The following is a 27831-nucleotide window of genomic DNA, read 5'->3' as shown; positions in this document are numbered from 1 at the left end:
TCTGTCCGTTTGCCCGCACCGCGGTGCCCAAGACGCCGGGGGCATCTGAGGACACCCGGCCGGGCGTGCGGTGTAAGCGCCTGCCGAATTTTCCGCCCGCCGCCTGCCCCGGAGCTCTCCTGCGCTCGCTCCCGGTGACTCAGGGTGTTAAAGCAGCTCAAGTTCCAGGCAAACTAACTTCATTGCTTGGACTTTTTTCACCAGACTTGGGTATATTTTTAAATGTCGTGTTGTGGAGCGCAATTAGTCACCCCGCTTCCAGCCAGATGGTCCACAATGACAGAGGAGCTGCTTTTTTTAATCCTGCACTTTCCATTGGCATGAACGTGCCTTTGCTTCCCAAATAACCTTAAGTATAGGGTATTTGTCTTAACTGCGGAGAGTAGGTGGCGTGTTATTGTTTTTCCCCGGCTTCGGCTCGCCGTAGCAGAAGTGGGTGTCGTTTCTGAAAAGGCAGGAGTTGGATGATGGTCGTTTCCAGGAAGGAGAAATCAGAAAATCGAGGCTGGATGCACTGGATTAAACCTGCTTTTGTGCTTGCTGCTGGAGGTATCCTCAGGGCAAATTTACAGGAATACGCGTGCGCTCCCTCGGCTCTCGTTTTTAGTGGGACCGTGAGCTTTTTGGATTTGCCATAGCGGATGGTTCAAACTAGAGCTAGTCAAAAACGCTTTCCCTCCCCTGCCCTCTGAATTCAGCAAAAATGGTTTATTTGGGGGGAGGGATATATTAACTTTTTCCCAGAAAACTGAGGCTTGAAAAAGCCGGAGAGGGCGACAACACCCTGTTTTCTAGGGAAAAACAAGCCCTCAGATCAGCTGGACAGCAGATTTTGGTGGAAAACGTTGAGATTTGGAGCTTTCTGATAAAGGTGGGGCAGGGCTGTGCGCCGGGGGCTTCGCCGGCAGACGCCCACTGGCTCCCGTCTCAGGCACCGCTCTCTTTTGGGTCAGCGTTTTCAAAGGAGCCTGGAGAAATTAGGATCCCCATTTCCATAGGACGGAGGCTGAGGAAGTGATTTAATGCCCCTAATGGAAGAGTAATGAAATATTTAAACTTCTTGCAGCAAGAACAAAGCCAATGTTTCTGGAAGGAAAAAAAAACCCTCTGTGTTGCGGTTGTCCCCAATCTCTTGATTAATTCCACGAATTTTCATCAGCGATAAGCGGAACGGGGACCGTCTCCTCCCCACCTGCAGGACGGACCCATCTGTGCCACCTGCAATTATAGGAAATCACTAATGGTCCCGTTAATTAATATCTTACACTCGATTTTCATCTCCCATTAATGGAAGATGAAGGTTTCTTTATCCCATTTCATCAGGAAATGAACTCGCGGAGTCCGAGACTGGCGCATGCGCCAGAAGACCCACGTTTGAAATCAATTTAATAACTTTAAGATATTGCAATTGGAAGAGTTTTAGCTCAAGCTGTCAAAGCTGAGGGCGATATCCTGGGCCGGTCGTTCTGGATGGGGTTTCGGGGTCGTAAGACCCGTCCGGCCGTTCGTCCCTTGTATTTTTACTCCTTACGTCTTTCCTCCCTGCAACGTTTGGGACCCAGGAAAGCTCAGAAATGGTCCGCGGGATGGGTGCCGTGAAAAAAATCGGTCCAAATGTGTAACTTCAGCTGCCTTTTCTTGCGTTCTTCAGGCCTCGCGGTGGCTGCCAGCGCTTCTCCTGGGAGCTGGAGCCCGTCCTCGCAGAGTAAGCGGCCAGGCAGGGCCGCGAGCGCCCCGGCGCCCCGGCAGCGCTCGTGCCGGCGCTGCGGGCTTTGCCTTTTGGCAACGCCGGCCTCGGGGTGGTTTAGGGGCGAGGGGAGGCGTCTTTGCTTCCCCCCTGCTTTCGCATTTCAGGGAAGAGTCGCCACGGGCTCTTCTGGGGTTAAAACAGGCCCCCCCAGAGCAAGGGGAGGGGGAGAGCGGGGCAATTCCCGCAGCAGCTCGAGCCTGGCTCCCGCCGGCGAAGGGTGCCGGGGTTCCTCTTGCAAATCCTCCGGGCTTTCAGGGGCGGAGAGGATGCGCCGTGGCCGCGGCCCCGCGTCCTGCCAGCTCATTTTGCCACCCGGATGCCCCGCACCCGGCACGGCGGCAGCCCAGCGCTGCTCCGGGCTGAGCAGCATTTTGAATACTAAAACAAAGGGATTTTGGCGATTCCGTGTGGGAAACGGTGGCCCGGGCTAACCCGCGGCCCTGCCGGCCTGTGTGCATCCCCCGGGATGCAATGCCGATATTTGGACTAAGGCCCCTACAAAAATCTCCTTTCTGGCGGGGCCAGAAGCCCCTTTTTATGGCAGAAATGCTGGGACGTTGCGTTCGTGGCGCGCAGGCGGAGGGGAGGGCTCAGGCCGGAGCAAGCGGGATCCTGCCGGAGGCTGATCCTCTCCATGGCCGGGAGGTGTGGGAGCCGCAGGGGCGCAACACTGGCACCTGCCTCGGGGTGCCCAGGAGGGACCCGGGCGTGGGGGGGCAGGAGGATGCTGGGGGGGCCTTGGGGGTGGGATGCTGGAGGGGGGCAGGAGGATGCTGCAGGGACCTGGGGGGGGGATGCTGGAGCAGGCTGGGGGGGGATGCTGGAGGGACTGGGGGGGGGATGCTGGAGGGGTTTGGGAGGGGGATGCTGGAGGGGTTTGGGGGGGGGGGATGCTGTAGGGCCCTGGTGGGGGGGAGGGGATGCTGGAGGGGGGGCAGGAGGATGCTGCAGGGACGTGGGGGGGGGATGCTGGAGCAGGCTGGGGGGGGATGCTGGAGGGACTAGGGGGGATGCTGGAGGGGTTTGGGGGGGAGATGCTGTAGGGCCCCGGTTGGGGGGGGGGATGCTGGAGGGGTTTGGGGGGGAGATGCTGTAGGGCCCCGGCGGGGGGGGGGGATGCTGGAGGGGTTTGGGGGGGGGATGCTGTAGGGCCCCGGTTGGGGGGGGGGATGCTGGAGCGGGGCCGGGGAGGGAGAGGCCGGAGCGAGGCCGCAGCATCCTCGGCGGGCGCCGGCGGGGCTGCGGCGCTGGACCCGTCCCCGTCCCCGTCCCCGTCCCCGTCCCCGTCCCCGTCCCCCGTCCCCGGTCCCCCCCCCTCGTCCCGGCGCCGCCTCCCGCCGCCGCCGCCGCCGCCTCCTCGCGGGGCTGGGCGGGGTCTGGCCCCGGCCCCGGCGCCGGGAGCTGCTGGAGCCGCTGCGAGCGGCGCCGGGCTGCAGCCGCCCGCGGCCCCCGGGCCGGCAGCGGCGGGAGGCGGCGGCGGCGGGAGGCGGCGGCGGCGGCGGCCATGCCGGCGGGCAGCACCGAGCCCGACGGCATCCTCAGCTACCAGGTGCGGGGGCGGCCGGGGGGAGGGGGCGGCCGGGGGGGGCCGCGGGATGCTCGGCGGCCGCTCGCTGCGGCATCGCCCGCAGGGGGGTCGGGGGGGGGGGGCGCAGGGGCCGGCGAAAGCGGCTGCGGGGGGGGGGGGGTTGGGTGGTGCAGAGGGGTCTGTTTTGGGGGAGCGCATCAGCGGGCCCCCCCCCCCCCGTTTCCCCCCCCCGTTTCCCCCCTCCTCCCCCTTGCAGGGAGCGGTGCACACGGGGGTCACCTCCCGGGGACGCCGCAGCCCTTCGCGGGCGACCCGAAGGCCCCGTGTCCCCGTGCGGACGTGGAGGGGGGGGGGGACACACACCGCTATTGTCCCCGCCGCCGCAGACCCCCGCCCCACCGGGGGGGCCCGCACGGATGCGCCCGGTGCAGCCGGCATCCCCCCCCCCCCGTTTCCCTTTCCGCATCTCCTCGCCCTGCCGGAAAGGCCGGACGCGCAGAGGGGGAATTAATTCTCAGGGGGGGAATTAACTCGTCTTCCCCCAAATGACAGCTTGCCGGAAAAGGGCGCAAAAAAATTACGGCTGCCTTCGTGGCCCCCCTTCCCCCCCCCGGCACAGCGTGTGGGTGGGGGGAGGAGGGAGACGGGGGGGGGAGCAGGAGAAATTTGGGGTTGAAAGAAACGTGCTGCGTAAATGCAAGGTGGCTCCGACGTCCTCGGTCGCTCGGAGGAGTCGCCGCCCGGCCGCCGCCGCAGGACCGAGGTGCCGGACGCTCCTTAGGGCTTTGCGAACCCTTTGGCGGATCGGAGAGCCGAGATTTCGGGGATGCGACGGACGGACCCATCCCGATCGCGGCGCGATGGCCTTAGCGTCGCTTGACATTGCGGCGGCACCTCGCGCTCTTGCATCGTTCGAGACCGAGTGTAGGCGCGGGAAGGGACGGACAGGCTCCGATCCGCAGGGACAACGGGTGGGAGCAGAGAGCACGGCCACAACCTACCACCTGCTTCTGCATCCTGGAGGCCGGTTCTTGGGCTCCTGAGATGTCACCTACCGAAGGAGCATCCATTTTAAGCAAGCAAGCGGCAGGAAAGTGCCGGAGCTCGAATCCCTGCTCAGCGCGGACGGGAAAACCTCGGAGGGATGGGACCGACAGCATCGTTCTGATGGACGTTGGAGACGGAGCGTGATGGAGCCGGGCAAGGCCGGAGGGATCCAGCGCTCCCCTCCGTGGTCCCCGCACCGGGACCGTCGCGCCGGGCTCCTCCGTCACATCCGCTCGCTGGCTTTCGCTTCCCATCCGAGTGCGGGAAAAGTAATTCCCGGCTGAATTCAGGTCCGGGCGGTATTTACGCCCAGGACCGGTGTGGAGAGGGAGGTCAGGGCTCCGCCGCCGTCGTGTTTCTCCAGCCGGAGCCGGCATGATGCAAGGCTCCTTCCCAGCAGCTGGGATCGTTTTTATTAATTACATTTGAGGCAGATTAATTAGGTGCCGTCACATGGATTTCTCGCAGAGCCGCGCGGCCCCCTCGCTCCCCGCGGGTGTTCAGCGCGGCGCCGGGGATGCTGCCGCTGGTGGGAGGCCTTTCGGGGACTCCGCGCCGCGGGGACGCGAGGACCTCGGCCTCGGCCTCGTGCTATCGCTAGCCCTCGATTTCCGCAAATCTTCCCCCAGGAAAGATTTTGCTTTTTTTAACTGGAAGAATTGCACTGAGCCGGTAAATTGAGGCACGGCTGAGTTGAAATCGTTTCTCCGTCTCATTGAAAAATGCTTCTCTTTCCTGCTGGAACTAAAAAAAAACAACCCCAAAAAACCCTGAAAACCAAAAATAATCAAGAGCCCGAATATTTTTTAGAGCTGGGCATGGAGAGAGAGGCACCGAGCTCGCGGCACGAAGGGGTTCGCGCGGCGCCGTCGGGACAGGCCTTTGCCTTTTGCTTCGCCCATCAGCAATTTCAGTTTTTGAAGCAACGATTTCGGCCTCCCGACAAAACCCGCGGCGAATCAGCCCGCCGGAGCGTTTCGTTTCGAAAACAGCCGTTTGGCCAAAAATACCAAAAAGAGAATGAAACGGCCCCGGCTAGAAAACGTGCAGGTTTCCCAGCTGTTTTCCGAGACTTGGGCAGGTTCGAGGCTCCGTTTGGTGGCAGCATCCGCCTCGGATTCCTATTTTATGAATTAACCTTTGCGCCGCTGCAGCTTTCTGGGCTCGGTAAACCCTCCGGCTGACCCAGCATCGCCAGAGGCTTGCAGTGATTTCGGGATGCCGGAGGGATGCTCGAAGCATCTCGCAGCAGCAGCTCGAGCCGTTTTGCGGCGGGAAGGCGTCGGGCTGAGCCGCCGCGGCTGCTCCTCCGCCGTAAATAGCCCCTCTTTTCTCCTGTCTTCCCTCTTGAAGCGTTAACGTTAAATAATAAAAAGGGGATCCGAGCTTGGGTGCCGCAGGGATTTTAACCGATCAGACCTCGGTGTCGCCTTCCCTTGCCGGGTCGTTTTACAGCCGGTGTCGCCTTTCCCGTCAAGCCGAGCCGTTAACCTTTGCGCCGGGGAGGAAGTTCATTATAACGCCTGGATTTGCAGCCTGGAAATGACGGATTAGCTCTGGCTGAAAAGGGAAGCTGGGGCTGGAGACGCACGAGGGAGTGGGGAGGGCAGAAACGCGGCTTACGGCGATGCGTCGCCCAGGTTCCCGCTGCTCCCGGGTTTCTGGGGGATCGTTTTGCCGCTAGCACGAGGCCAGCGAGTTTCGGGAAGCGGAAAGCACCTGCCGAGCGCCGGGGACTGCAAGGAGGAAGGGTGCACCTCGTGAGGGTCGATGTTTCACGGTTTTTCTCCATTGGGAGGGAATCCGAGTATGCAAAAAAACACAATTTTTTGGATCCAAAGCTCCAAACTATTTAAAAATATATTTTTAAACAGCCATTTGGAAATTCCTCATTTCAGCACGCTGAGGTTTCACTAAAGCGCTGGAGGCTGTAGCAGAGCAAGGCCTTAGTGCAATGCCGTGGTTTTGCCGGGAATTCGGACAAAAATCAGCGCCTTCCTGGACCGTCTGCTTTGCTGCCAGGTTGCGCCTCACCGGGACAGCGGCGGGTTGTGCTTCGAAACGCTCCTGAAAGCCGAGCGAGCGGTTTGCCTGCTGCTTCCGCCGAGCCGACGGCGGGAAAAGGCTCTCGCAGGACCGTCAGCACCTCTGCAAACTCACCGCTCCTTTTCCCAGCCTTAACTGGGCTTAACCAGGCCGGGTTTGGGCACAGATGTCCTGACCCAGGCTAAAAATAAGGTCCCCAGGGGACGGCGCGGTAGCCGCCGCTCGCGCTCCCGGCCGCCCGCGGAGTGAAGCGTTGTGATTTTCCCGGTAGCGGCGGCTCCGGGCGCTCAGCCGCCGGCGAGGGCTGCGTTTCCCGAGCCGTCCCGCTCGGCGGCTTTAAATAACCGCCTGGAACCGCCAGGCGAATTTTCAGATTCCGGTAAAACCAAGCGCCGTTGGAATTAGGGGGTCGGCGGGGGGTTCAGTCGAGCCCTCTCCGCCGCGTCTCCCGCAGCGGGAGCGGCGCGGGCGCCCTGTGCCGACCTGAGCCCGCCGGCTCCGGGGAGCCCGGCCCCATGCGCGAGCCGGAGGCTCAAATAACCCCGGCAGCCGGCGAGCGGCGCGGGGCTGAGCCGGAGGGAGGCAGCGACCCCGCGAAGCCGCTGCGAAGCCTGCAGGTAACCGGCCGGGAGGCTGCCGAGGGACCCGGCGACCCCCCAGTCTTAACGGGAGGAAAATCTCCTCCCGCGCCAGGCGCCGGCTTCTCCCGGGAGCCGAGCAGCAGATCCTCTGCGCTGCAAAACGCTGCCCCGGGGCCCGCTGAGCCGCTCGGGTTTGAAGCGCGGAGGCGAAACAGGGATTTTAAGACAGCAGGAGACCTTCCCCAGGCTGTTTTGCGTCCGAAAACCCGGCCGGCGGAAGGGCAGGACGCCGTTGCTAAGAGTCGCCGAAGGGCGGCGGAGGCAGCTACCCGGCGGACGAGGCTGGTAAACACGAGCTCCTTTCCAGCCGGCACCGTTTGCTCCCGTTGCTCTTCCAGTTAAGCGCGCTGGTTTAAGGCACGTGTTTTCCTAGGCATCGGCGAAGCGGGGGATGTCGCTTCGGCAGAAACGCTAATTCTGGGGGGAAAAAAGGAAAAAAGGCAGGCGCTAGGTTGCTGTTTGCAGTTGAAGTGAAAAACTCGCTTATTATATTTATATATTTTTAACGAGTCCTTGGTGCGTTTAATGCATTGTTATTACTACCGGGGGCCGCAGACGTGAGCGTGACATTTCGAGCTTTACTTGAGAATTACGGGATCGGTGGTTTTGGCTGTTTGCAAGCTAACCGCTTCTTGAATTTCGCAAAGCAGCGCTTCCTTTTCTCCGCTTTTGCCCGTATTTTGCGCTCCTTAAAGCTTTAATCGTGGGAATCGAGCGACTGGGCGCAAAGCTTTGCTTGTTTCCCGCTCGGAAGTTTTTGGCCGTCGTGATGGCAGCGGTGAACTTGCTGTTAAACCTGAATCCTAACGATTGCAGATTCCCACACCTTCGCAGCCACCTTTGTGCCTTTAATAAAGGACTAATTTGGAAACGATTGAAAAATAAAGAGCTTTCGTTAGTGCATTGGAGAGTTTTTCTTTGCATCAGTGGACAAGTTTTGGTTCTCTTCGATTAACGACCGTCTGCCTAGGCAAGGAAGGGAAAACGGAGCTGCAGAAATGCACTTTTCTGAGTCTTTAAGAGACACTTGAGAATTCAAAGATGAAATGTAGCCTGAAGAGGGGAAAAAAAAAGCCATCAGGTGTTTCCAGCAGGCCCCTTATCAAGCCACAGTTGCGACCGGAGTGCGAGACGCGGCTGCTTTCTGCGTCTTTGAACGGCGCGCGGGAATCCCCTTCCGCAGCCCTGCGGCGGGGAGGAAAGAGAAGCAAGAAAGTCTTTTTCTTGTTCCTCTTACTGCTCGCGGCGCACGTTTGCTCCCGCGCTTCTCCGTTGCGTGCGCAGGCGCAAACGCTCTCCCCGGCCTGATGCCCTGCGGTGGCATCCGAAAAACCGGCTGCCTGGTCGGTGGCATCCGAAGGAAATAAATCCCGGCTCCTCGCAGCGGCAGTGTTTCCAGCCGGGGAGGCATTAGATCTCCGCCGTTTGCTTTTCCAAAGAGGAAAATGATGTTTTCCGTGGAGACCGTGCTTTGCCCCAGGGAAAGTCCCGGCCTGGGGCGGCTGAAGCGGCGCGTGCGGCTTTTCGGGAGCCTCGGCGCGGCGGCGGCGGCGGCGATGTCCTGTGGCCAAGTGCCACCTAGTGAGTCCTGCAGGTATCTCCCGGCGAGGCAGCGCCGCTCCCCGCGAACCTCAAACTTCTGCGGCCTGCAGCTAGCTTTGGTGAAAAATACAGATTTTTTTGTGTTTTTTTTTTCCAGTTTGGAATTTTGCATTTTGTAGAAAGCTGCAAAGGAGCTGTCAGGAGGAACAAGGAGGTTTTTCGCGGTCGGAAGCGCTCTGCCCGGTTTTGCTTTGCTGCATCCCTAACCTGCCCCTCTGCATTAAAGACCGTAACGGGGCAAAAATCGGCAATCCCAGGGGCTGTTTTATGTTGGGATGGAAAGAAAAGCCTCTTGCTGCGAGGCTTCCTCCTGAAAGCAAGGACAAGCCATGCGGAGAGGCGTTTCTCGAGGGGTCGAGCGGGCGCGGGGGTGGATCCGGGCCGCTTCGCGCGGGGTCCCGAAGCCCTTTGGGGCGAACGCGGCCGTACGGGAGCCCTGCGCGCGCGTCCCTGACTTTCACCTTTTTCTCTTTGCTGAGCAGAGACCCGATGAAGAGGCCGTCGTCGACCAGGGAGGAACGAGCAACGTCGTCAATATTCACTATGAGAAGGAAGAGCTGGAAGGTGAGTGAGTCCCGGCGGCCTCCGGGAGCGATTTTCTCCAGTTTCGACGGAGATCCTGGGAGAGAGTCGCTACCGCAGCTCATTTTCCTCTACCGCCGTGTCCCTAAAATGCCCCGTGCTCCGCGACACGTCGCGTGCAGCAAAACGTGCCGACATCTGTTAATAACGAAGCACGGTCGTCGTCACTTTTTTCATATCCCAGCATTTTAAGCAGAGAGGACCCCCCCGCGGGGGCCGCGCGGTTCCCTGTAGCGGCGGGGTGATTCGGTCCTTGCTTCCTCGCAGAGGCTGCTCCTGGCTCGGAGGGGGCAGGAGACTGATTTCAAGGCTGCGGATGCGGAGCTGTGATTTTTTTTTTTTTCCAGCTCATTATCCCAAGGCTGATTCAATCGTCTCTCTTTGCCCTCAGTTGTACAAAGATTTTAAAAATAATTACCTTCTGTCGCTGCTTAATGAGCGAGTCTGACTGTTGTCCGGTTGAAGCTGGAATTTAAGAGGTTCATTACTTTAAGGGCACTTTGAGCTCACCCGGAGTCGTCACTTTTTGTTGTTCTGTTGTTGCAAAGTTTGAGTAAAATAGATGAGGTAGCGACTTGGAGAAAAGGCCAAGTCCATGACATTCACAGTGAAAATGAAATTAAAAGAAGTCGGAGTTTCCTCCTGGGACAGCGGACGCTTTGCTTGGGCGAAGAAGTTGCACTGATCTAACAGCCAGCAAGGCGCCGGCCGCGATGCCGAGTGCTGCAAGCGCCGCTGTTTTGCAGGCCACCGGACCCTGTACGTGGGCGTGCGGATGCCCCTGGTGCGGCAGAGCCACCGGCACCACCGACCGCACAGCCAGAAGCATCGGAAGCGGGAGCGGGCCAAGGACTCAGGCCAGGCGGCCCAGGGCTACCACGGTGAGCGGCGCCTCGCTTCGCCCTGCCGTCTTCCGCGGACGGGGCCGTGCTGGGGGACACCACGCTCGTGCCGCTGGTTTTAGGGGGCCGGTGCTCCTTCAAGGGGAAATCGCGTTATTTAGCCAGACCCTCTTTTTCCAAGCTTTCAGAGCTTTTTTTTTTATGCATTTAAATGCATTTTGAATTTAGGCTTCTCTTCCTTAGAGTGACCCTGGCTTGATGGGGGGAAATGTGGGGGTGTAAAGCAGCCCATCCTTGGGACTGTGTGAAACAAGTATTTATCCTTCCCTGTGGCTGTGGCTGCTGGGTACAAACCCAGCTCGAGCAGGTCCAAGGGAGCGGATCCAGCCCAAGCGTTTAAGCTGAGCTAAAGCAAATCCGATGCCCGTTTTGCACGTAAGCGTAACGTCTTGAAGCGCAGCGTGGTAACGGGACGGCGCTTCGCCTTCCTTCGCCAGACACCCCGTCGCAGCGGGTGCAGTTCATCCTCGGCACCGAGGAGGATGAGCAGCACGTCCCCCACGAGTTATTCACCGAGCTGGACGAGATCTGCGTGAAGGAGGGCGAGCACGCCGAGTGGAAGGAGACGGCCAGGTAAATCCGGGCTCGCGCCTGGGGCTCTCGCCGCCCCCTCGCTCCCAGTTCCTCGTCCGTTAAACGAGGGGCGGCGGCAGCCCAGAGCGGGACCGTTTGCTTGCAACGGGGCTGGTCGCAGCCGCTCTCTGTCTCCTGATACCCCGCAGGTGGCTGAAGTTCGAGGAGGACGTGGAAGACGGCGGGGAGCGCTGGAGCAAGCCCTACGTGGCCACGCTTTCCTTGCACAGCCTCTTCGAGCTGCGGAGCTGCATCATCAACGGCACCGTGCTGCTGGACATGTGCGCCAACAGCATCGAGGAGATCGCAGGTACCGCCGGCGTCCGAGGGGGGGAAACGGCCTCTTCGCTTCCCTCGCTTTTCCTTTTTGTTTTGCCTTGACATCTAGGATTTAAGAGTTGTAAAGGCAGAGTTTATCTGGCAGGTGACCAAGCAGTATATATTTCTGTGGGGAAGATAATCTAAGTTAATTGAAAAAGCAGCTTTGTAGAAATTATCTGTGGTTGGCAGGTCTCTATTTAACCCTTTCGCGAGCTGGCGAAGTCAGCTCCATTCTTAGCACATTTCTCCCTGGGCTCTGCAAATTAAAATCAATAGGCCAAGGCAACTCAGGGAAACTCTGTGCTCTAGGTTGCTTATAATTTGCTTAAATCTGCAGAGTAATACAGCAAGGCCAGATCAGGCAACAAAATCGCATTATTTAGAATGGGAAATAATTGTATTAGCTGAGCGCTGAATAAGCACTTTGATGATGTTTTTTAGCAAAAGAAAATTCTTGCTGTCTTTGCAGAAGCTGAACTGTATTAACACTTCTCTCTAGACGAGGTCGCGTTTGTGTTATGCTAACCTGTGCCTTTTTTCCTGGGACTTTAGGGATCTGGAGTTGGGGCTTTTCCGCTCTCATGGGATACATTTCTCTTTGCCGTCCCCAGATATGATCCTCGACCAGCAAGAACAGTCCAACGAGTTTGACGAACGCATGCGGGTGAAAGTCCGGGAAGCCCTTCTGAAGAAGCATCACCATCAGAACGAGAAGAAGAGAAACAACCTCCTCCCCATCGTCCGCTCCTTCGCTGACGTGAACAAGAGGCAGACAGATCTGCACCTCCTCGACAAACCGGGTGCGGGTTTCTGTAGGGCTTCGGGACCACTAGGCTTTGACCTAGGAGAAGACTCCCAGTTGCTTGACCTTGTCCGTCTTACTGATTGTCTTTCCTTTTCCTACCAGCCCAAACACTGACGCCCCATCCGCCTCCCACCACTGTAGAAGCTAAAAATGGGACAAACCATGAGACCAGCCCAATGGACTTAAGCAAGGTGAGATGCGCGCAGCTTACTTGCTCTTTTAGGGACAGATTGGACACTTGACTGCAGACAGCACTGTGGGGGGCCAAGGGCTTCAATTTGGGGGTAAGCGCCTGAAAATTGCATGTTGTGGCCAGGCGGAGCTGCACTTCATGAAGAAGATTCCTACCGGGGCTGAAGCATCAAACGTGCTTGTAGGAGAGCTGGATTTTCTTCGCCGTCCCATCGTGGCGTTTGCGCGCCTGACTCCGGCCGTTCTGCTCTCGGGCATGACGGAAGTTCCCATCCCAACAAGGTCAGAATAAGAAACAGAAGCTTTGTCAATTAAATAAAAAACCATCAAATCGCGTACGTTCGTTTGGCTTCCTAAGGAAACGAGGCCAGTGTGAGTGAGTCTGTGCGTGTTTCTCCCACCCCTCTCTCCTCACCTTCATTTCTCTCTTTCCTACTGTAGTTTTTAAATCCATTGGCCGATTTCAACCAAAGCTGGCCCAACAATAAAATTCTCAAGGACTATCAGTTTTGATGAATTTCATGAAAACCAAATGGCCGAGACAACCAAAAATCCCCACTAGTCATCCCATCCGAGGAAGGCAGCGCAGGGCAAATGCCATCCTTATTAGATCTCAGAAACATCTCATGGCAGGGAAATGTTAGCAATGCCCCAAACTCAGGAAAAGCAGGGATTGCAGACCTTATCACGCAGGCAGCAGAGGACACAGGTCATCTAGGCTCATCCCTGGTTCAGTGTAGGGTTCAACGACTGAGGGAGGCTGTAAGGAGCAGCGAGCTTATGTGACACCTCTCCCGAGATGTGCTCTGGGCTGGGAGCTCCCGTGTGTTTCTTTGGGTGCTTTTTAAGCAAGGGGATGTTCTTCTCTCTCATTTTGTTTTTCTTGCCCAGGTTCCTGTTTGTTTTGCTCGGACCGGAAGGAAAAGCCCATCAGTACCACGAGATCGGCAGGTCTATGGCTACACTCATGACGGATGAGGTGTGATGAGATGCGTGAGATCTCTACGGGTCTTTTTTGGCTTTCACCCAAATGCTCCTTGCACTGTTAGGGCATCCAAGGTGGGTTGCCTTCTCACCGGTTCAGGTTTCCTCCTATCTGCAGGTTTTCCATGATGTTGCCTATAAAGCCAAGGACCGCACTGACCTCGTGGCTGGCATCGATGAGTTCCTGGATCAGGTCACGGTCTTGCCGCCTGGAGAGTGGGATCCATCGATCAGAATCGAGCCCCCGAAGAACGTCCCTTCGCAGGTGGGTTGTGTCTTTTTTCCATTGGTAGCAGGGCCATGGTGGCACCAGGGGCTTTAATGCAAAGCAAATGCACATGCGAAAAATTCACAAATGGGTCAAATGCCCAGGTCAGAAGCAAAACAAACCAGAGTTAAAAATAGGCATTTTTATCTTATTTCCACATCAACAGAAAAAAAGGAAGATGCCGGGAGCCCTCGACGACAGCGCTTGTCACAGCGAGCCGGAAAAACACAGTGGTCCTGAACTACAGCGGACGGGAAGGTGCGAACTTTAACAGTTACTTTTTCTGCCTCCTAAAATCTGAGTGTGCACCTTCCCTTAGAGCAGGTTTGTTGGGTTAGTTGCTTTAGCGAAGGGGCTCTGCGTTAACAGGTTGGTCCCCTGGGCCAGGTGGGTGGAGAAGATGTGAGATCCAGGCAGCTGGGCTCCACCACAGCATTATTGCACACAGGTTTTCTTGATTTTGGGTGGAAGCAGATGTTTAAATACCTCCCAGTGCAACTCTGCTGCTTTTTAAAGCAAAGGACTTTCCCAGTGAGAGGGGACTGGGGGTTAAGTCAGGTCTCTGCTGGTGGAGTTTCTTTTTCTGTGCTGGTTTTTCCTGGGTATAAAATGAGGAGGCTGCTGCTTCTTTGCAGCGTTGAAAGTTGCTCTATTTCTGTGATTACCCTTGTTTGGCAAAAAAAAAAACCCTCGCTGTTGTCCTCTTTCACTTTTATTTCTTCCCCTCCAGGCTTTTTGGAGGTTTGATCCTGGATGTGAAACGAAAAGTCCCCTGGTTCTGGAGTGACTTTCGGGACGGTCTGAGCCTGCAGTGTCTGGCGTCCTTCCTCTTCCTCTACTGCGCCTGCATGTCCCCCGTCATCACCTTCGGCGGGCTGCTGGGGGAGGCGACCAACGGGCACATAGTGAGAGCGTTTCCTCTGCCGGGTGGTTCCCAGCCGAAAATAAAACTCGGGCAAAAATATTTAACTCGGCTGCACTGAATTAGCTTGGGGGTTTTATCCGTGAGCTTCCCATGGATGGAGCCCGTCGCTCCCGCGCGGGGTTTGCTCACCGCCTGCCTCTGTTCCCCGGCAGAGCGCGATGGAGTCGCTGCTGGGAGCGTCCATGACCGGCGTGATGTATTCCCTGTTTGCCGGCCAGCCTCTCACCATCCTCGGGAGCACCGGCCCCGTCCTGGTGTTCGAGAAGATCCTGTACAAGTTCTGCAAGTGAGGCTGGGTGCTGGGGGGGGCTGGGCGCTGCGGCCGGGTGCTGCGAGAGCCTTAAAAAGAAGGGAATGACGGAGAAAAGATGTTTTTCCTTTTTTTGTTTTTTCCCTTAGAGGCAGTTGTAGGATTTAAGTTGTCCTCTCTGTTATGCGTGTTGAACGCAACTGCTTTAGTAAGCGATGGTGCGAGAGTGGCTGGTTTCCTAAGGACTGACGGGGCGGCGCAGGGTTTGTGCGCTGGAGGCGAAGCACGAGGAGGAGAAACCGCAAGGATGGGGATTTGCAGGACAGGGTGCACGAGGAGGAGGAAACAAAACACCCTTGCTTTAGGAGTGAGGGAAGATTTGCTTAATTTTGAGCACACAAACGAGGCAATTTTTAAAGTAATTTTTGCTGGAAGTGGAAATGTTTTGCCCAAATATTTGCAAATGTTTCCTTTTTGCTGAAATACTTTGAGCTTTGACTATTTCATTGAAAAAGCAGAAGCTTTTCACGTGAAAACCAGTTTCCTTGACAATCTGGTTTCGCGATAACCCCGATATGCGATGCAGCCTGAATAACAACCCCGTTGCAAGCAAAATCGTTCTTGTTATTAAGCCCCGATGCGTTTGCAGCAGGTGACCCAGCGCTAACCCAGCAGGTTAAAGCGAGCGGGCATTGGGGTCATGCGAGTGTACGACACCTTGCACAACAGGGACCTGACCTCAGCGAGCCTCCGAGGCGTTAACGCAGCATAATTGTTAAATAATGATAATTATGTAATTGGCCTCCCCTCTTCTGGGCCCACACCCTGCGTTGCAGCCCCGAGGCTGGCTGTGGTAGACGGAAACTGGCTTTACCATCCAGAGCTTTGACACGCTCCTAAACTGCTTCCAAGTTTCCCTGAAGGGAGGCATGGCTTGGAGTCTCCTGCTGCGTTTTACACCCTCAACTTTGTTTTCCCAGGGACTACGCGCTCTCCTATCTCTCTCTGAGGGCGTGCATTGGGCTGTGGACCACCTTTCTCTGCGTGGTCCTCGTGGCGACGGATGCCAGCTGTTTGGTGTGCTACATCACCCGCTTTACTGAAGAAGCCTTCGCCGCCCTCATCTGCATCATCTTCATCTATGAGGCGCTAGAGAAGCTGATTTGGCTGGGGGAGACCTACCCCATCCACGTGGACAGCGAGCTCGACCTCCTGACCATCTACTAGTGAGCTCCTCTTGGGTTTTCTCCCCTAAGATGCCGCTGCGCCTTGCTTAGAGATTACAGCTACAGCGCTGTTGCCTCTCCCTTAACCCTATCCTGGCTTCTTTCCTCCCAGCTGTAAATGTGAGGCCCCGGCCGGTCCTACCAACGAAACCCTGCACTTCTGGGAGAGCAACAAGATCAACCCGTCTTTAATCACCTGGGAAAACCTCACGGTCTCTGTAAGTGCCCCGAGCCCCTGCTTTCCTTGCAGTGCAGCCGTGGGGTTAATGTATTTCTGCAGCGCATTTGCCTCGGTTGTTAATCTGGTACAAAACTCGGAGCCCTTAAGGTGGTGATGCGCTTCAAAGTGTGCTGGTGCTGCTGTGATGCATCAGTGCTTAAATGCAATCCATGTGGTGGTTGCCCTTGTGGGACCCGCTCTCTCCTGGGAAGGAGAGCTCACCTTGTCCCCAAAGTCAGGACCAACCAGCCTCCTAAAGGCTGTTGCAGGACAATGTTTCTGACCAGGAACAAGATTACGTGGGTGGACTGAATATTGTGGAAGTTGGAGGACCTGAGTTTATGCTTTCGGTAATTGGTTTCCTTAATTGGTTCCCAATAAATCAGGCTCCCCGTCTCTTATTCAGCAATGTCTGTAAGTACATGCATAACTCTGCATGTGTGAGCAGCTGCTGGGGCTGTTGTTGCTGGTAGCAGAGTCTGTGCGTAGGATGCAAGAGTTTTAGGGGCATCCTCATCACCTCTTGGCCAGGTCCTGTGAGCCCTCCCCTGGGAAGGGACAATTTGTCTCTTCTCCTTTCCTACCACTGTTATCTTAGTTATCCTTCCCTATTCCCTCTGTCTTTATCCCTAAGAGTTTCCAGCATCCTCCTCTGGATATTTTCTTCTCCTGTGGTGTCTTCTCTGGCCACAGTTACCCACTGTTCAAATGGTGGATGTGCCATGGGTCTATGGCATGGTGTCCTGATGTCTGACCCATCTGCTCTCCTCTGCAAAGTTTGTGTTGCATGTTCAACTTGTTCAACTGCTACTGCTCATCAAATAGAAATCTCATTCAGTAGCAGTGGGTACAAGCTCATGGATCTGGGACCAAGAGCCTTAGAAAACCCTTAGGTGTCAAAGGTTTCTTTGCCACTCATGCACTGCTGTTGTGTCCTGACACTCTGTTTTTCCAGGAATGTCGGCATTTGCATGGAGAATTCCATGGACCTGCCTGCGGACACGATGGCCCCTACACACCCAACGTCCTCTTCTGGTCCTGCATCCTGTTCTTCTCCACCTTTATCCTGTCGGGCTCGTTGAAGACGTTTAAAACCAGCCACTATTTCCCAACCCGAGTAGGTAGATGATGGTGGCAAGCAACAGTCCCCTCACTCATTTCCCCAAATGACTTGACTGGAGCACTAACTAGTATTTGCCACCACTCGCCTGGAAGTCCTTGATGGAGAAGCTTTTAAAAGGCCAAGTTCTCCATCAGCTTGGATGTCTTGAACTCATTTCCACAAGTGCAAAGTGATTGTGGCATTTCTCATCTGCCTTGCTACCTGCCCCAGGGGGAATTTTTTGCTCAGGGTGCTGGGCAGTGGAATATCAGGTCCTCCAAAGTTCTCTCTTCTCTCCGTGTATTACATGCTCAAGGGGAAAGTTGATACAAATGGGGAGCCTGTAGAAAAAGAGGCTGCATTTCTTCCTTACAGGGAGCAAATGATGCCTTGGTGCCTTACTCCCGTTTTACCTGCGAGTGTGGATGCAGTGGCAGATTTCTTAAGATTTGAATTAAAGCAACAACTTGCCCACCCCATTAAACTGTTTTCTTCTGTCTGAAGGTCTTGCAGAGACAAACACAGCAACAATATCTAATCAAGGGATTTGGCTGTGTGTCCTCAGAGCGGTGGGATTTTGTGAACCAGCCTTAACGCTGTTGATGCCCCCTATCCTTTCTGCCAAGCTCTGTGACAGTGTTTGTGATGCCTTTCTCAGCTCAGGTTTCTCACCCCAGGTACGGTCCACCATAAGCGACTTTGCCGTTTTCTTCACCATTGTCACCATGGTGATTATCGACTTCCTGATCGGGATTCCATCACCGAAGCTTCACGTCCCCAATATGTTCAAGGTAATCGGGTGTTTTGGCGTGGAGTTGGTTTCACTGTGTGCTCAGGCCCTAGTGATGCTGTGAAACCAGGAGCCATGTGGGACACAAGGTGATGCAGAGGAAAGATAGGTCAGAGTCTCAATGAGGCGCTGGTGCTGTGAACATCTCCTCTTCCACCTTAAAGGGTGTCAGGTCCTCTTGGAAACAAGAAGACAGCCCCTAAACCAGATAGTTACAGGAGGAATGCTATAGGTGCCTCATGTGCAAGGAGGACAGCGGTGTGGGTGGGGGGAACAGGGCTGTGGGACACTTCAGTGAGAGGATGGTGGGGAGGTGGTGGTGCCCATCAAAGCGGCTGGGCAGGGAGGCAATGTTGTTGTCCATGCTTTGCTGCAGCCCACCAGAGACGACCGTGGGTGGCTCATCAACCCCATAGGACCCAACCCTTGGTGGACGGTGTTGGCAGCGTTCATCCCAGCTCTGCTCTGCACCATCTTGATCTTCATGGACCAGCAGATCACTGCTGTCATCGTGAACAGGAAGGAGCACAAGCTTCAGGTAAGGGGCTTCTGTGAAGTGACCCCTTCCCTGGCCCGCTTCTGGCTACCGGTACCAGGAGAAACACCTATTCCAAATGCTTAGCAAAAGCATTCATTTGGGACAGCATTGATCTGCTCTGCAGGATGCTCTCCTAGATTATTCATGTCACAACAAACTACAGGGAACTCACACGAGCAGTCTTTAGGAGCAGCAAATTAATCTTAAAGCAATATAGAAGAGTATTTTGTTCTAAAATGTCAGCAGCAGCTAGGGGAACGAATCATTTTGCCATGCTGCCAGGGAAAACTCTGAGTCTTTTCTTACTTGGAAGTGGTGGAAACTTTTTATGAATTAAAAATAAAACAAGACTTTTTTTTTTTTTTTGAAAAGTAGGAATTGCGCAAAAAAGCCCCACTTTGAACTCCTGCCAGGCTTTCACAAGAGGTGCTTGCACAAAGCCTGGCTGTTCATTCCCAATTTTTTTTTAATTTTCAAAAAGTTGGCTTGAGCTGGGCTTAAGCCTGGCTTGATATGCCAGTGTTGCACTGGTGTTGTGGGATGCTGCCTCTGTTTTTGCTCCCTGCAGAAAGGATGCGGGTACCACCTGGACCTTCTCATGGTGGCCGTGATGCTTGGTGTGTGCTCTGTGATGGGGCTGCCATGGTTTGTTGCCGCAACCGTCCTCTCTATCACCCACGTGAACAGCCTCAAACTGGAGTCTGGCTGCTCAGCGCCTGGAGAACAACCCAGGTTTCTGGGCATACGAGAGCAGAGAGTCACCGGCTTGATGATATTTGTGCTCATGGGTTGTTCAGTCTTCTTGACTGGTGTATTAAAGGTAAGAGGCTGCGAAACCTCCTAAAGCTTCTTGAGGGTTGTACAAAACTATTCCCTTCGCTCCAGGCCTGAATAATTGTGGGGCACAGGAGGAGGCAATCCCAAACCTCAAGGCTTGACACGCGGTGGGATTCTGGCCTCAGTTATGTTTTCTAGCCCTCCAGCCCTCAATTTGGTGCACTGGAGGGAAGCGAGTGACACAGATGCTTCATTCTTTGTGCGTCTTTCAAGCCCATCTGTGTTTATGGGCTACAATCAAGCATATTCAGACCAATGCATCTGTTCTTTTTCAAACAGGCGGCAGTTTATCGGTTGCAATTTACTCCCGAAATGCCTCAGAACAACCATTCCCAGTAGTTAAACACACTGCAATCGTTCTCACGGGCTTTCTTAAACGTTCTTCCCACAAAAGTAATTTCATCTCCAGGCTAAAAGGAAGCACTTTCTGTTTCTGTGTTGCTGCAGGAACGTATAGAAATGGTTTTCTACCACCACAGAATGTGGCATACCTGTATTATGTTATAGCATTGGTGAAACCGTGTATTTTCCTCTAACTTTTCTGGAAAATAGAATCATTCTGATGAAACTTAACCCAAAAGCTCAGCCTGAAGTAGGGCCCTAACTCGCACACAAACTCTCTAATGGTAAAGCTTGGCACATCTCCCTGTGGAAACTGGAAAACTTTAGGCAATTTTAGGCATTGCCTGTAGAATAAATGCTAATATTGAGCATGCAATATGCTTTTTATTTTTTAAATGCTTGCATTCTCTTTGCAGCTTATACCAATGCCTGTGCTTTATGGTGTCTTTCTCTACATGGGTGTATCATCGCTCCGAGGAATTCAGGTATGGACTTCTGTAGCACACAGCGTGTCAACTCCCTACTATTTAATGTCGGAAGTGTAAAAAAGGTCTTCTGAGCAGTGACTTGGGAAAAGCCTCTTTGAGGGTGAGCAATGAAAATAGTTTATATAAGAAGGAAATGAGTGGAAGTGCTAGGGGTCTGTCGGGTGGTTGGGAGGGCAGGTCCAGCTCTCGCATTTCAATGTGCCAGGGCATGTCAGCGTTTGGTTAAATGCAGACATGGGAAATTTAATGCAAAGAGAAGGAAACTTCTCCCACCAGTGCAATCAGGCTGTGGAGCTCCTTGCTGCAGGGATTGCCTGGGCCAAGAAATTCTAATTTGTGGAATAAATTAGAATAATTGCAATTAGATGGACAGCTCTTATAAACATGTATAAGAGCTAGACCCTCCCCACCTCACAGCTTACAGGCAGTTGCTGGTTTATAGATAAAGCTAAGGGAACGCTGGTTGTTAACCCATGCTGCTGGGATGAACATAGTGGGATTGATGGCTTTTTAGTGTGAGCAAGATCCTGAAAAGTCCCTATGCGTCTTGGCAGGGCCAGAAACCTTCTGCAGTCCTGCCCCAAGGTGATAACATCTCCCTATGATCTTGCAGTTCTTTGATCGCTTGAAGCTCTTTGGGATGCCGGAGAAACACCAGCCGGACTTCATCTACTTGCGACACGTCCCCTTGCGAAAAGTGCATCTCTTCACCCTGATCCAGCTGACCTGCCTCATTCTGCTCTGGGTCATCAAAGCGTCCCCTGCGGCCATCGTCTTCCCTATGATGGTAAGAGCCGGCATCTGACAGCGGCGCGTTTGCAGAGCTAGAGCCCTCGCATCTGAGCGAGACATAACACCTTTGCTGGCCTAACTACATCTTTTTTGTTCGTGAAGGTTTTGGCTCTCGTCTTTGTGCGGAAGGTCATGGATTTCTGCTTCTCGAAGCGGGAGCTCAGCTGGCTGGATGACCTCATGCCAGAAAGCAAGAAGAAGAAATTGGACGATGCCAAAAACGAAGCCAAAGAAGAAGAGGTAACATTTGCTGACTCCTTGAAGCTAGACATCTCCCTGGGGCTGTGAGCCTGCCCGTTAGGGACATGGCTTGTCTTTAAATGTTGGTGGGAAGATCAGACCTAAATAGAAATAGACTCTAATAGCCTAGATGCCACATCATCGCAGTTTTTCCAAAATCAGAGTGAGCTTAACGCATGAAGAACAGGCATGTAATTTCTAAAACTAGTCTTTTTAAAGTAATTTTTTTGAAAGATTTGCTTATAATGGGTTTTTAACCCCCTCAAAATGTTTGAAGTGAAAAGCTTTGCCCTGCTTTGCTTAACGGCTAATCATGCCAGGCTCCCCACAGGCTCAGAAGCAGAGCATGGCGCGTGACGGCTGGGCAGGATTTTGAGTTTAACTCTGCTTTGCTCAAAGGCGGAGAACCCGATTTGTCCCTTTTGTTGCAGGAGTCTCAGAAGATGATGGAAGCTGCTGCTGCAAATTCAGTCCAGCTGAACCTGGGCAAAACGAGCTACTCGGATGTCTCAAAGCAAGATAATAGCGACAGGTAAAACTCCACTGAATGCCGGGGACCCCCTGGCAGGGGTGGTTTGAAGGCCTTTGGCCCAGTTGTCTTCTGCTTGCATCTTTGAGCATCGTTTAAAAACTTGCAGTCAGCTCGGTGCGAAAGTGGAGTTTATGACCCTGTCCCTTGAGTCCCGCATGAGCAAACATTATTAAAGCCAAGACCTGGTGGTGGTGGGATATCTAAGGTACCTGCAGCTTTGGGAAGGGGATGCTACTCTGCAGGACACCATGGTAGAGCAGTGAAGTCCTGTAGCATCCCTGGGGATCAGATCCCAGACTTCTGGGCTCGAGGCTCAGCTGGCCTGGCTGGAAAACGGGCCGATGGTGCCTGCATGGGATGCCTGCCCAAAACTTGCATCATTCCCGCTATACAGCGGACAGGGCTCAACGTGCTTAGAAATGAGGAATTGCATGCAGGCATCCGTTAGCAGCAGTGGCTTAGAAACCCCGTTTGGTGAGATGCTAAACGCCTGCAAGACCCTTTGCACAGAGCTGGTGCTCAGCAGCTTTCAGGCTTGCGTCCTAAAATTCACGATCCAGCAAATCTGTGCTTGTGCCGAGCTTCGGTTACGTGAGCCGTGCCGCTCCTTTCTGCGCAGACGGCGCATGCTAATGCACTTGGCATCGGTTCCAGCAGTTACAGCGCTTGCTACCTAAAATATTTATTGCAGGGTTGATCCTTCCAACATTAACATCTCAGACGAAATGCCTAAAACAACCGTATGGAAAGCTCTCACCATGAACACAGAAAAACTTTAAATCCAAGGAGGAAGAAGGTAAAAATGATGCATGATCGGTGCTGTTAATGTGACCGTGCTCCTCTGCAGGCGATGGCCTGCGTGTTCGCGGGGCCCCGTCGCTCCGGCTGGCCTGCGGGTTTTCCCAGGCACCGTTCGGTGCTGAGGAAACAGCCCGTTTCCGAAGGGAGCAGCCGGCAGGGACCACGGAAATCCAGCTCCTCTCCGCTGGGGCATCCCTGGCAGCAGCCAGCAGAGTTGTAGGCTCCTCTAATGTTGCTCTGTCTCTGTTTCTTTCTCAGTTTTCCTGATTAGAGATTTTGGCTTTGAAGGAGAGGAATGAGAAAGTGACTCAGGGATGAGCCAACACGAAGACACGGGGAGAAACCGCTTGTTCAAGCGGAGGAAAAGGAAAGCGAGCGAGCAAAAGCCCTCCCTGGTACTCTCTTCAGTCGAACAGCTGGATTCATATTAAAGCCATTCAGACGTTTTCAATTATCTCTGTGCTTTGGGCGTTCAGTATCTTCAGACCAGCGAAGTGAGGTGCACATCGCAGTCGATGCGAGTTCGGTGTTGTTCAGCCTCCGTGTGTGTGCGCGTGTTGCGGTTCTGTAGGGGTAGAGGGACTGCTACCGCTTAATCATTCAGTGCTCTCTGGTTTTTTTATATCCGATTCCCCCTCCGCCTCTTTCCCTTTTTCCAAATATAAACTCTGAATGTACGAAACCATTTTCTGTTATATTTGACGCATTCTCCGTTTACTTATTCTTTCTGTCTCTGAAGGGGTTTTGGTCTGCTTTGGAGTTCTTTGAATTCGCTCTTTAATCCCCTGGCGGCGCAGGGGGGCGATGCCCTCCGCAGCGGGGCACCGCGGCTCGTGTCTGTGCCCTTGGGCTAATGCCAGAGGAAACAAGCCGCTGCTGCGCTCCGGTTTTAGGTCGTTTCCGCTTTCTCGGGCTGCAGTGCCAGCCCTGCAAAATGCTCAAACGCTGCATCCTTACCCCTGGCTATAAATTGAATATCACGGATATGTTGCGTAGCAAATTCCCCGTACGATCGCGGCAGGCAAAGGCCGGCACTGCTGGGGTGGGTGCACGAACTCCCCTGCCACCCCAAATCGCCTCCGCTACCTTTGGCGTTTCTCTTGCCCTGAACAAAACTGCGGGATCTGAAAGGGAAAGTCCTTGCTGCTTGCAAACGGGCCTTCAGTTTCTGGGGCAAAAAAATATATGATGCTCTTAAAAGGATGCGGGCGGCGCAAGGTGAAAGTCGGAGGGCTTTTACCGGGGCAGCTTTGCAAACTGGCTGCCGTTTGCACTATGGGAGAGGGAGGAGACGGCGTAAGCTCTGGAAGACCGAAAAGGGGAAGATGGGAAATGTTGGGTTTATGTCGGTGCGGGGAGTCGGTGCCAGCGTCATCCTCGCTGCCCGGAGCGATGCCGGAGCTGTGCCGCCTCCCTGCCGGTGCGGGAAGCCCTCTGCCAGCTGCAGCCTGGATTTAGGTGTTTCCCGCACCTCTGGGCTCAGGCCTGGGGTTTTTTTTTGCCCAAGGGGGCTGCGATTGCTGCTTTCAGACCCGTGTCGGGTCTCCTGGTGCTGTCGGAGAGGGATATTCTCCCTTCCCATGGAGAAAAGCGCATGGTAGAAGAGAGCTGTGATTTGGGAAATATTTTAATTCTGGTGGAGGTGCAAGCGTTGGGCTAGTGACCTGCAACGTGTGCAATGAGCTTAGCAGATGCGGTACCTCTATCGCTGTCCTGCCTATAAAAAGGAACTTTTGGGTCTCTAACTTGTTTTTTTATTTTATTTATTTATTTTTAGGACATTAGCTGGGGTTTTCAAGGGGTGTCGGAGGGGCTGGGGTCCTTCCCTCCAGCCCAGGTGCCCTTGGGGGGTTCGTGCCCTGGGAACCGGGCTGGGGAGAGAACCTGGATTTTTTGGGGAGGATGATTTTTGCAAAAAAACCCAAAACTTTGGAAAAACAGGTTGCTGGGCTGATCCAGGCTGCGGATGGTGAAAGCCCGGGGCTGAGGAGCGGGCGAATGGGGAAAGGGCTGGGAAGCAGGAACTTCCCAAGCCCCTTTGAAAAAGGTTCCCAAAATGAAGTGCGTAGGAATCCCTGAATAAAGAAGGGGGGAAAATGTAAAGAGGTGATAAATAAGGTGCTGACACTTTTTTTTCCCCTTTCTTCCACTCCTGGTCTGTTTTTCCTCCTAGCGTGCTACATATAGAAATAGAGAAACTATTTTTGCTTCAGAGATACTGAAATACATTTATTTTGTGGTAAGAGATGATCTAGTTTGGAAACGCTTCATGTTGTAAATAAAAGGTGGGGGGGAGGTGAAAAAAATGAATGTTGTTCACCCGCTAAAATCCTTGCCGTTAGCTGAGCTTTTCACCTCATTTACGTGGGGGTCGTTTTGTGAAACTCGAGTAACCGGTTGCCCTGCGTCGCCCGGCCGAGTCGTGTCCGTCTTTTTCTCTGTCGCTCCTTGACCGTAAAGGGAAAATAACGCAATAATAAAAAGCAGAAAAGACTCGTTTGCCTCTGTGTTTCGAGGGGGCCGGATCGCCCCGTCCCTGTTCTCGTGCTTCGGCCCCTCTCATTTCCCATCCAGGAGCCGCTGCAGCGGGAGAGAGAAGCGCGGGGCTGAGCCCTTCCTCCGCCCCGCGCGGCATTTCCTACCGTTCGGAGCGCGAGAGGTGCAGAATTCACCCCGGAACGGGTCTGGCTGTCCTTCCTACCGCAATTTTGCTGTGTTGGGGGGTTTTCTTATTTTATTATTACATCTATATTTTAACCGTTCCCTAATATTCATTCCCGTTGTGGTGTGCAGGGGCTGGGAGGGCTCGTGGGCGCTCAGCGTGGCGCAGGGTCGCCCTGTGCATTGGGGAAATCTCCCAAACCATGGGGATTTGCAAAAAAACCGGGGGGGGGGCAGAGCATGGGACCCCCCCCACGGCCGGGGCCCTTCTGCAGCCAGGAGGAAAAGGGGCTTTTGGGGCCGTTGTGCGGATCAGCCCTGCGCCCGGCGCTTTTGCTGGAGAGGTCAGAAAAGAGCTGCCGTATTTAGCAAGGGTTTATTGTGATTCGGGGGAAAAAACACACGAACTGGGGCCTCGGGTTACAGGCAAAACGTGGGCGGAGAAGCGCGGGGTCAGAGGAAAATCTGGTCTCCGACGTTAGCGGGCGCCGGTTTTGCAGAGAAGACGGTTGGGAAGGAAGGAGCTGGTTGATGCGACGGTGTTTGGTGGGTAAATCCCTGCGGCCGAGCGGCCCGTTGCTCCGGGGCTCGCGAGGTCCAAGGGCTGATGCTGCTGCGAAGCCGACGTCTTGCTTCGACACTTAATTATACCTGGAAACCAAGCAGAGCTTTAGGGAGTAGGTGCTGCCCTTGCGCTAAAAGCAAGCGGTTTGTCAATATGTATTTTAAAGTTATGTGCTTATTTGGTTTGAATTACGGCGCAAGGGGCGAGCGAGCGTTTGCTGCTGGTGCTGGTCGTGTCCGACTCACCCGGCCGGCGGGAAAGGGGAGGCTGCGGGGATCTTCCGTCAGGTCCCTCTTTGTGGAGCTGCAGAAAAGAGGGGAAAAAAAACAGAAAATAGGGAAGAAAAAAAAAAAACACCCTGGGGTCCAAGCTGCCTGTGCAAATCTTGGGCTAACGCATCCTCCGCCCTAATTGCAGGTTTTGGAGCGCGAGAAGCTGCGATTAACGTCCTGCCTCTCCCGCTCGCCCTGCAAACGTGGCCGAAACCAGCAAGGAGGGTTTCGCCCCAAACTGCCCCCCGACAAGCTCAACATATTTGCTTTTTTTTCCCCCCAGAAAACATGAGCATGTGGTCGGAAACCTGGGTGTCGGGCGTCCGCCGACGGGACCCGGAGGGCAGCGGGAGCTCGTGGCCCGGCTCCCTCGGCCCCTTTACCTGTAGCGCTTGGTGTTGATGAGCCAGTGCACGAAGTCCTTGGCCTTCATCTTGTCCAGGTAGTGGGTGAAGTCGCTGGTGAAGGTGCCCTCCGAGTGCCGCTTGAGGGCGGCCGCGAAGCCCCGGGCGCTTTGCGCTTCGTACGACTGCCATCTGCCCCGGGCGGGGGGGGAAAAAGGGATTTCCCGCGCGTTAAACCCGGAGCATCCCGGCTCTGCTGCGCCGTTGCTTTCCCGCGCGCCTTCGCCGGGGCGGGGGCTGTAAGGGGTTTTGCCGCGCGGCGGATTCTCCAAAATAGCACCTGTATTTTAATCGGGCTCCAGGTCTGCCCAGCCTGGCTGGGGCGGACGCCGGGATTAGGCTTTAAATCTCATTTATGCAGCGTGCTGCCCTGCTTTGCTTGCTCTGGGTCCCGCTTGCGCCTCCGCGCTGGTTCCCGCTTGCTGCTCCTGCCGCCTTTGAGCTCCCCTGGCTTTTTCTTGCACTTTGTTGGTGATTTTCCCACTTTTAGGCCAACTCCTTGCACTACTTTCCCCCTCGCTTTCACGCTCAGGACGGCAGCGTCTCCCGGAGTGAAACGCTCCCGGCACGAACACATTTATTTCCTTCCCCCCCAAGCCAGCGTTGCCCAGAGCCCGCGACCCGCTTGCTAAGGCTTCGGCTGCCGCGAAATCCCAGGGGCTCCCGGGAGTAAGGAGAGTGCAAAAAAACCACCAACAAAAATAAACATTTGGATAGGGAGGCTGCCCTGTACCTGGACTCGTCGGCCAGGTCCTCGGGGCCCATCCGGCAGCCGGCGGGGAGCAGCACGGCCAGCACCAGCCCCGAGAGCTGCAGCCACCCGATGACCTGCATCCGGGCGCTGCAGGAGCGGAGACGGAGAGAGGGTCGCGGTTCCCGGTTTTGCCGAGCGCGCGCGGAAATCGCGCCCCGGGACGCGGCGCTCTATGGGCACGTGTAAAGGTTGCTTGGTTAAGGGCACGCGGCCGCGGGAAAGCGTTCGCGTGGTGCGGAGATATAATTTGGAGCGTTGGACTTTATCACCTAGGAGCAATCTTTCTCTCTCTCTCTTTTATCACTGCGATATCTGCGAACTTTCCCAACTAAAAGCTTCCCAGAAAACCAGCGTTCTGAAGAGTCTATTAATTATGGGTTACTTTAATTATGTTTCTCACCCTTGCTGGCTGGCTTAGCGTTTCTGGGGTCAAATGCTCCCAAATAAGATGCTGCCGAACCAAGCAGCTCAGCCTGCGCAAGGAAGCTGAAAATCCGAGCGCTAATTCAACCTTCCCCCCCGACCCTTCCTGAAAATTAGACTTTTGCTTGCTTCTCATAAGGCGTTTTCGCTACTTCTTGCTTTAATTCCTGCAGAGCCCCATAGATCGGCAGTGAAGCAGGGAGGGAGAGGCGCTTACCTTCTGCAAAGACAGCCGCGCTCCTAAAAGCAAAATCCTGTTTTCCTCCTTCAAGTCGGTTGTGGCTAAACCCAACTCCTTACCCGTGCTTTTAAGCTTGTTAGCAGGATGCTCAGAGATGACAGGTAGGTCATCTGCACTCCCGTTTTTAGTCGGATGGGTCATTATGAATCATTACAGGGCTTATTTTGAGTGGGGCTGTTGCAAAAAA

The 27831-nt window shown here is 54.7% G+C and overlaps 2 protein-coding genes across 2 annotated transcripts; one reads left to right on the top strand and one right to left on the bottom strand.

Moving 5' to 3' along the window:
* Positions 1-3236: 3236 nt before the first annotated feature.
* SLC4A8 (solute carrier family 4 member 8) lies at positions 3237-23006 on the top strand. The gene is made up of 25 exons (XM_067314007.1): positions 3237-3299; positions 9097-9178; positions 9943-10077; positions 10536-10671; positions 10821-10981; positions 11604-11792; positions 11900-11988; positions 12114-12271; positions 12881-12968; positions 13092-13238; positions 13408-13499; positions 13972-14146; positions 14319-14452; positions 15397-15642; positions 15755-15860; positions 16818-16979; positions 17642-17755; positions 18131-18292; positions 18861-19112; positions 19888-19956; positions 20573-20746; positions 20854-20991; positions 21423-21523; positions 22215-22319; positions 22583-23006. Exons 1-24 carry the CDS (start codon positions 3255-3257, stop codon positions 22300-22302), a joined length of 3243 nt encoding a protein of 1080 aa, XP_067170108.1. The 5' UTR covers positions 3237-3254; the 3' UTR covers positions 22303-22319; positions 22583-23006.
* On the bottom strand, positions 22806-27060 carry LOC106488085 (exendin-3-like). The gene is made up of 4 exons (XM_013946932.2): positions 26960-27060; positions 26206-26358; positions 25796-25853; positions 22806-22889 (listed from the first exon to the last, which is right to left on the bottom strand). The coding sequence occupies exons 1-4, from the start codon at positions 27058-27060 to the stop codon at positions 22806-22808; spliced, it is 396 nt and encodes a 131-aa protein (XP_013802386.2).
* Positions 27061-27831: the final 771 nt, after the last annotated feature.

This window comes from Apteryx mantelli, chromosome 33 (assembly GCF_036417845.1).
Source record: "Apteryx mantelli isolate bAptMan1 chromosome 33, bAptMan1.hap1, whole genome shotgun sequence".
Lineage (NCBI taxonomy): Eukaryota > Metazoa > Chordata > Aves > Apterygiformes > Apterygidae > Apteryx > Apteryx mantelli.
This window is presented reverse-complemented; position numbering and strand designations above follow the sequence as displayed.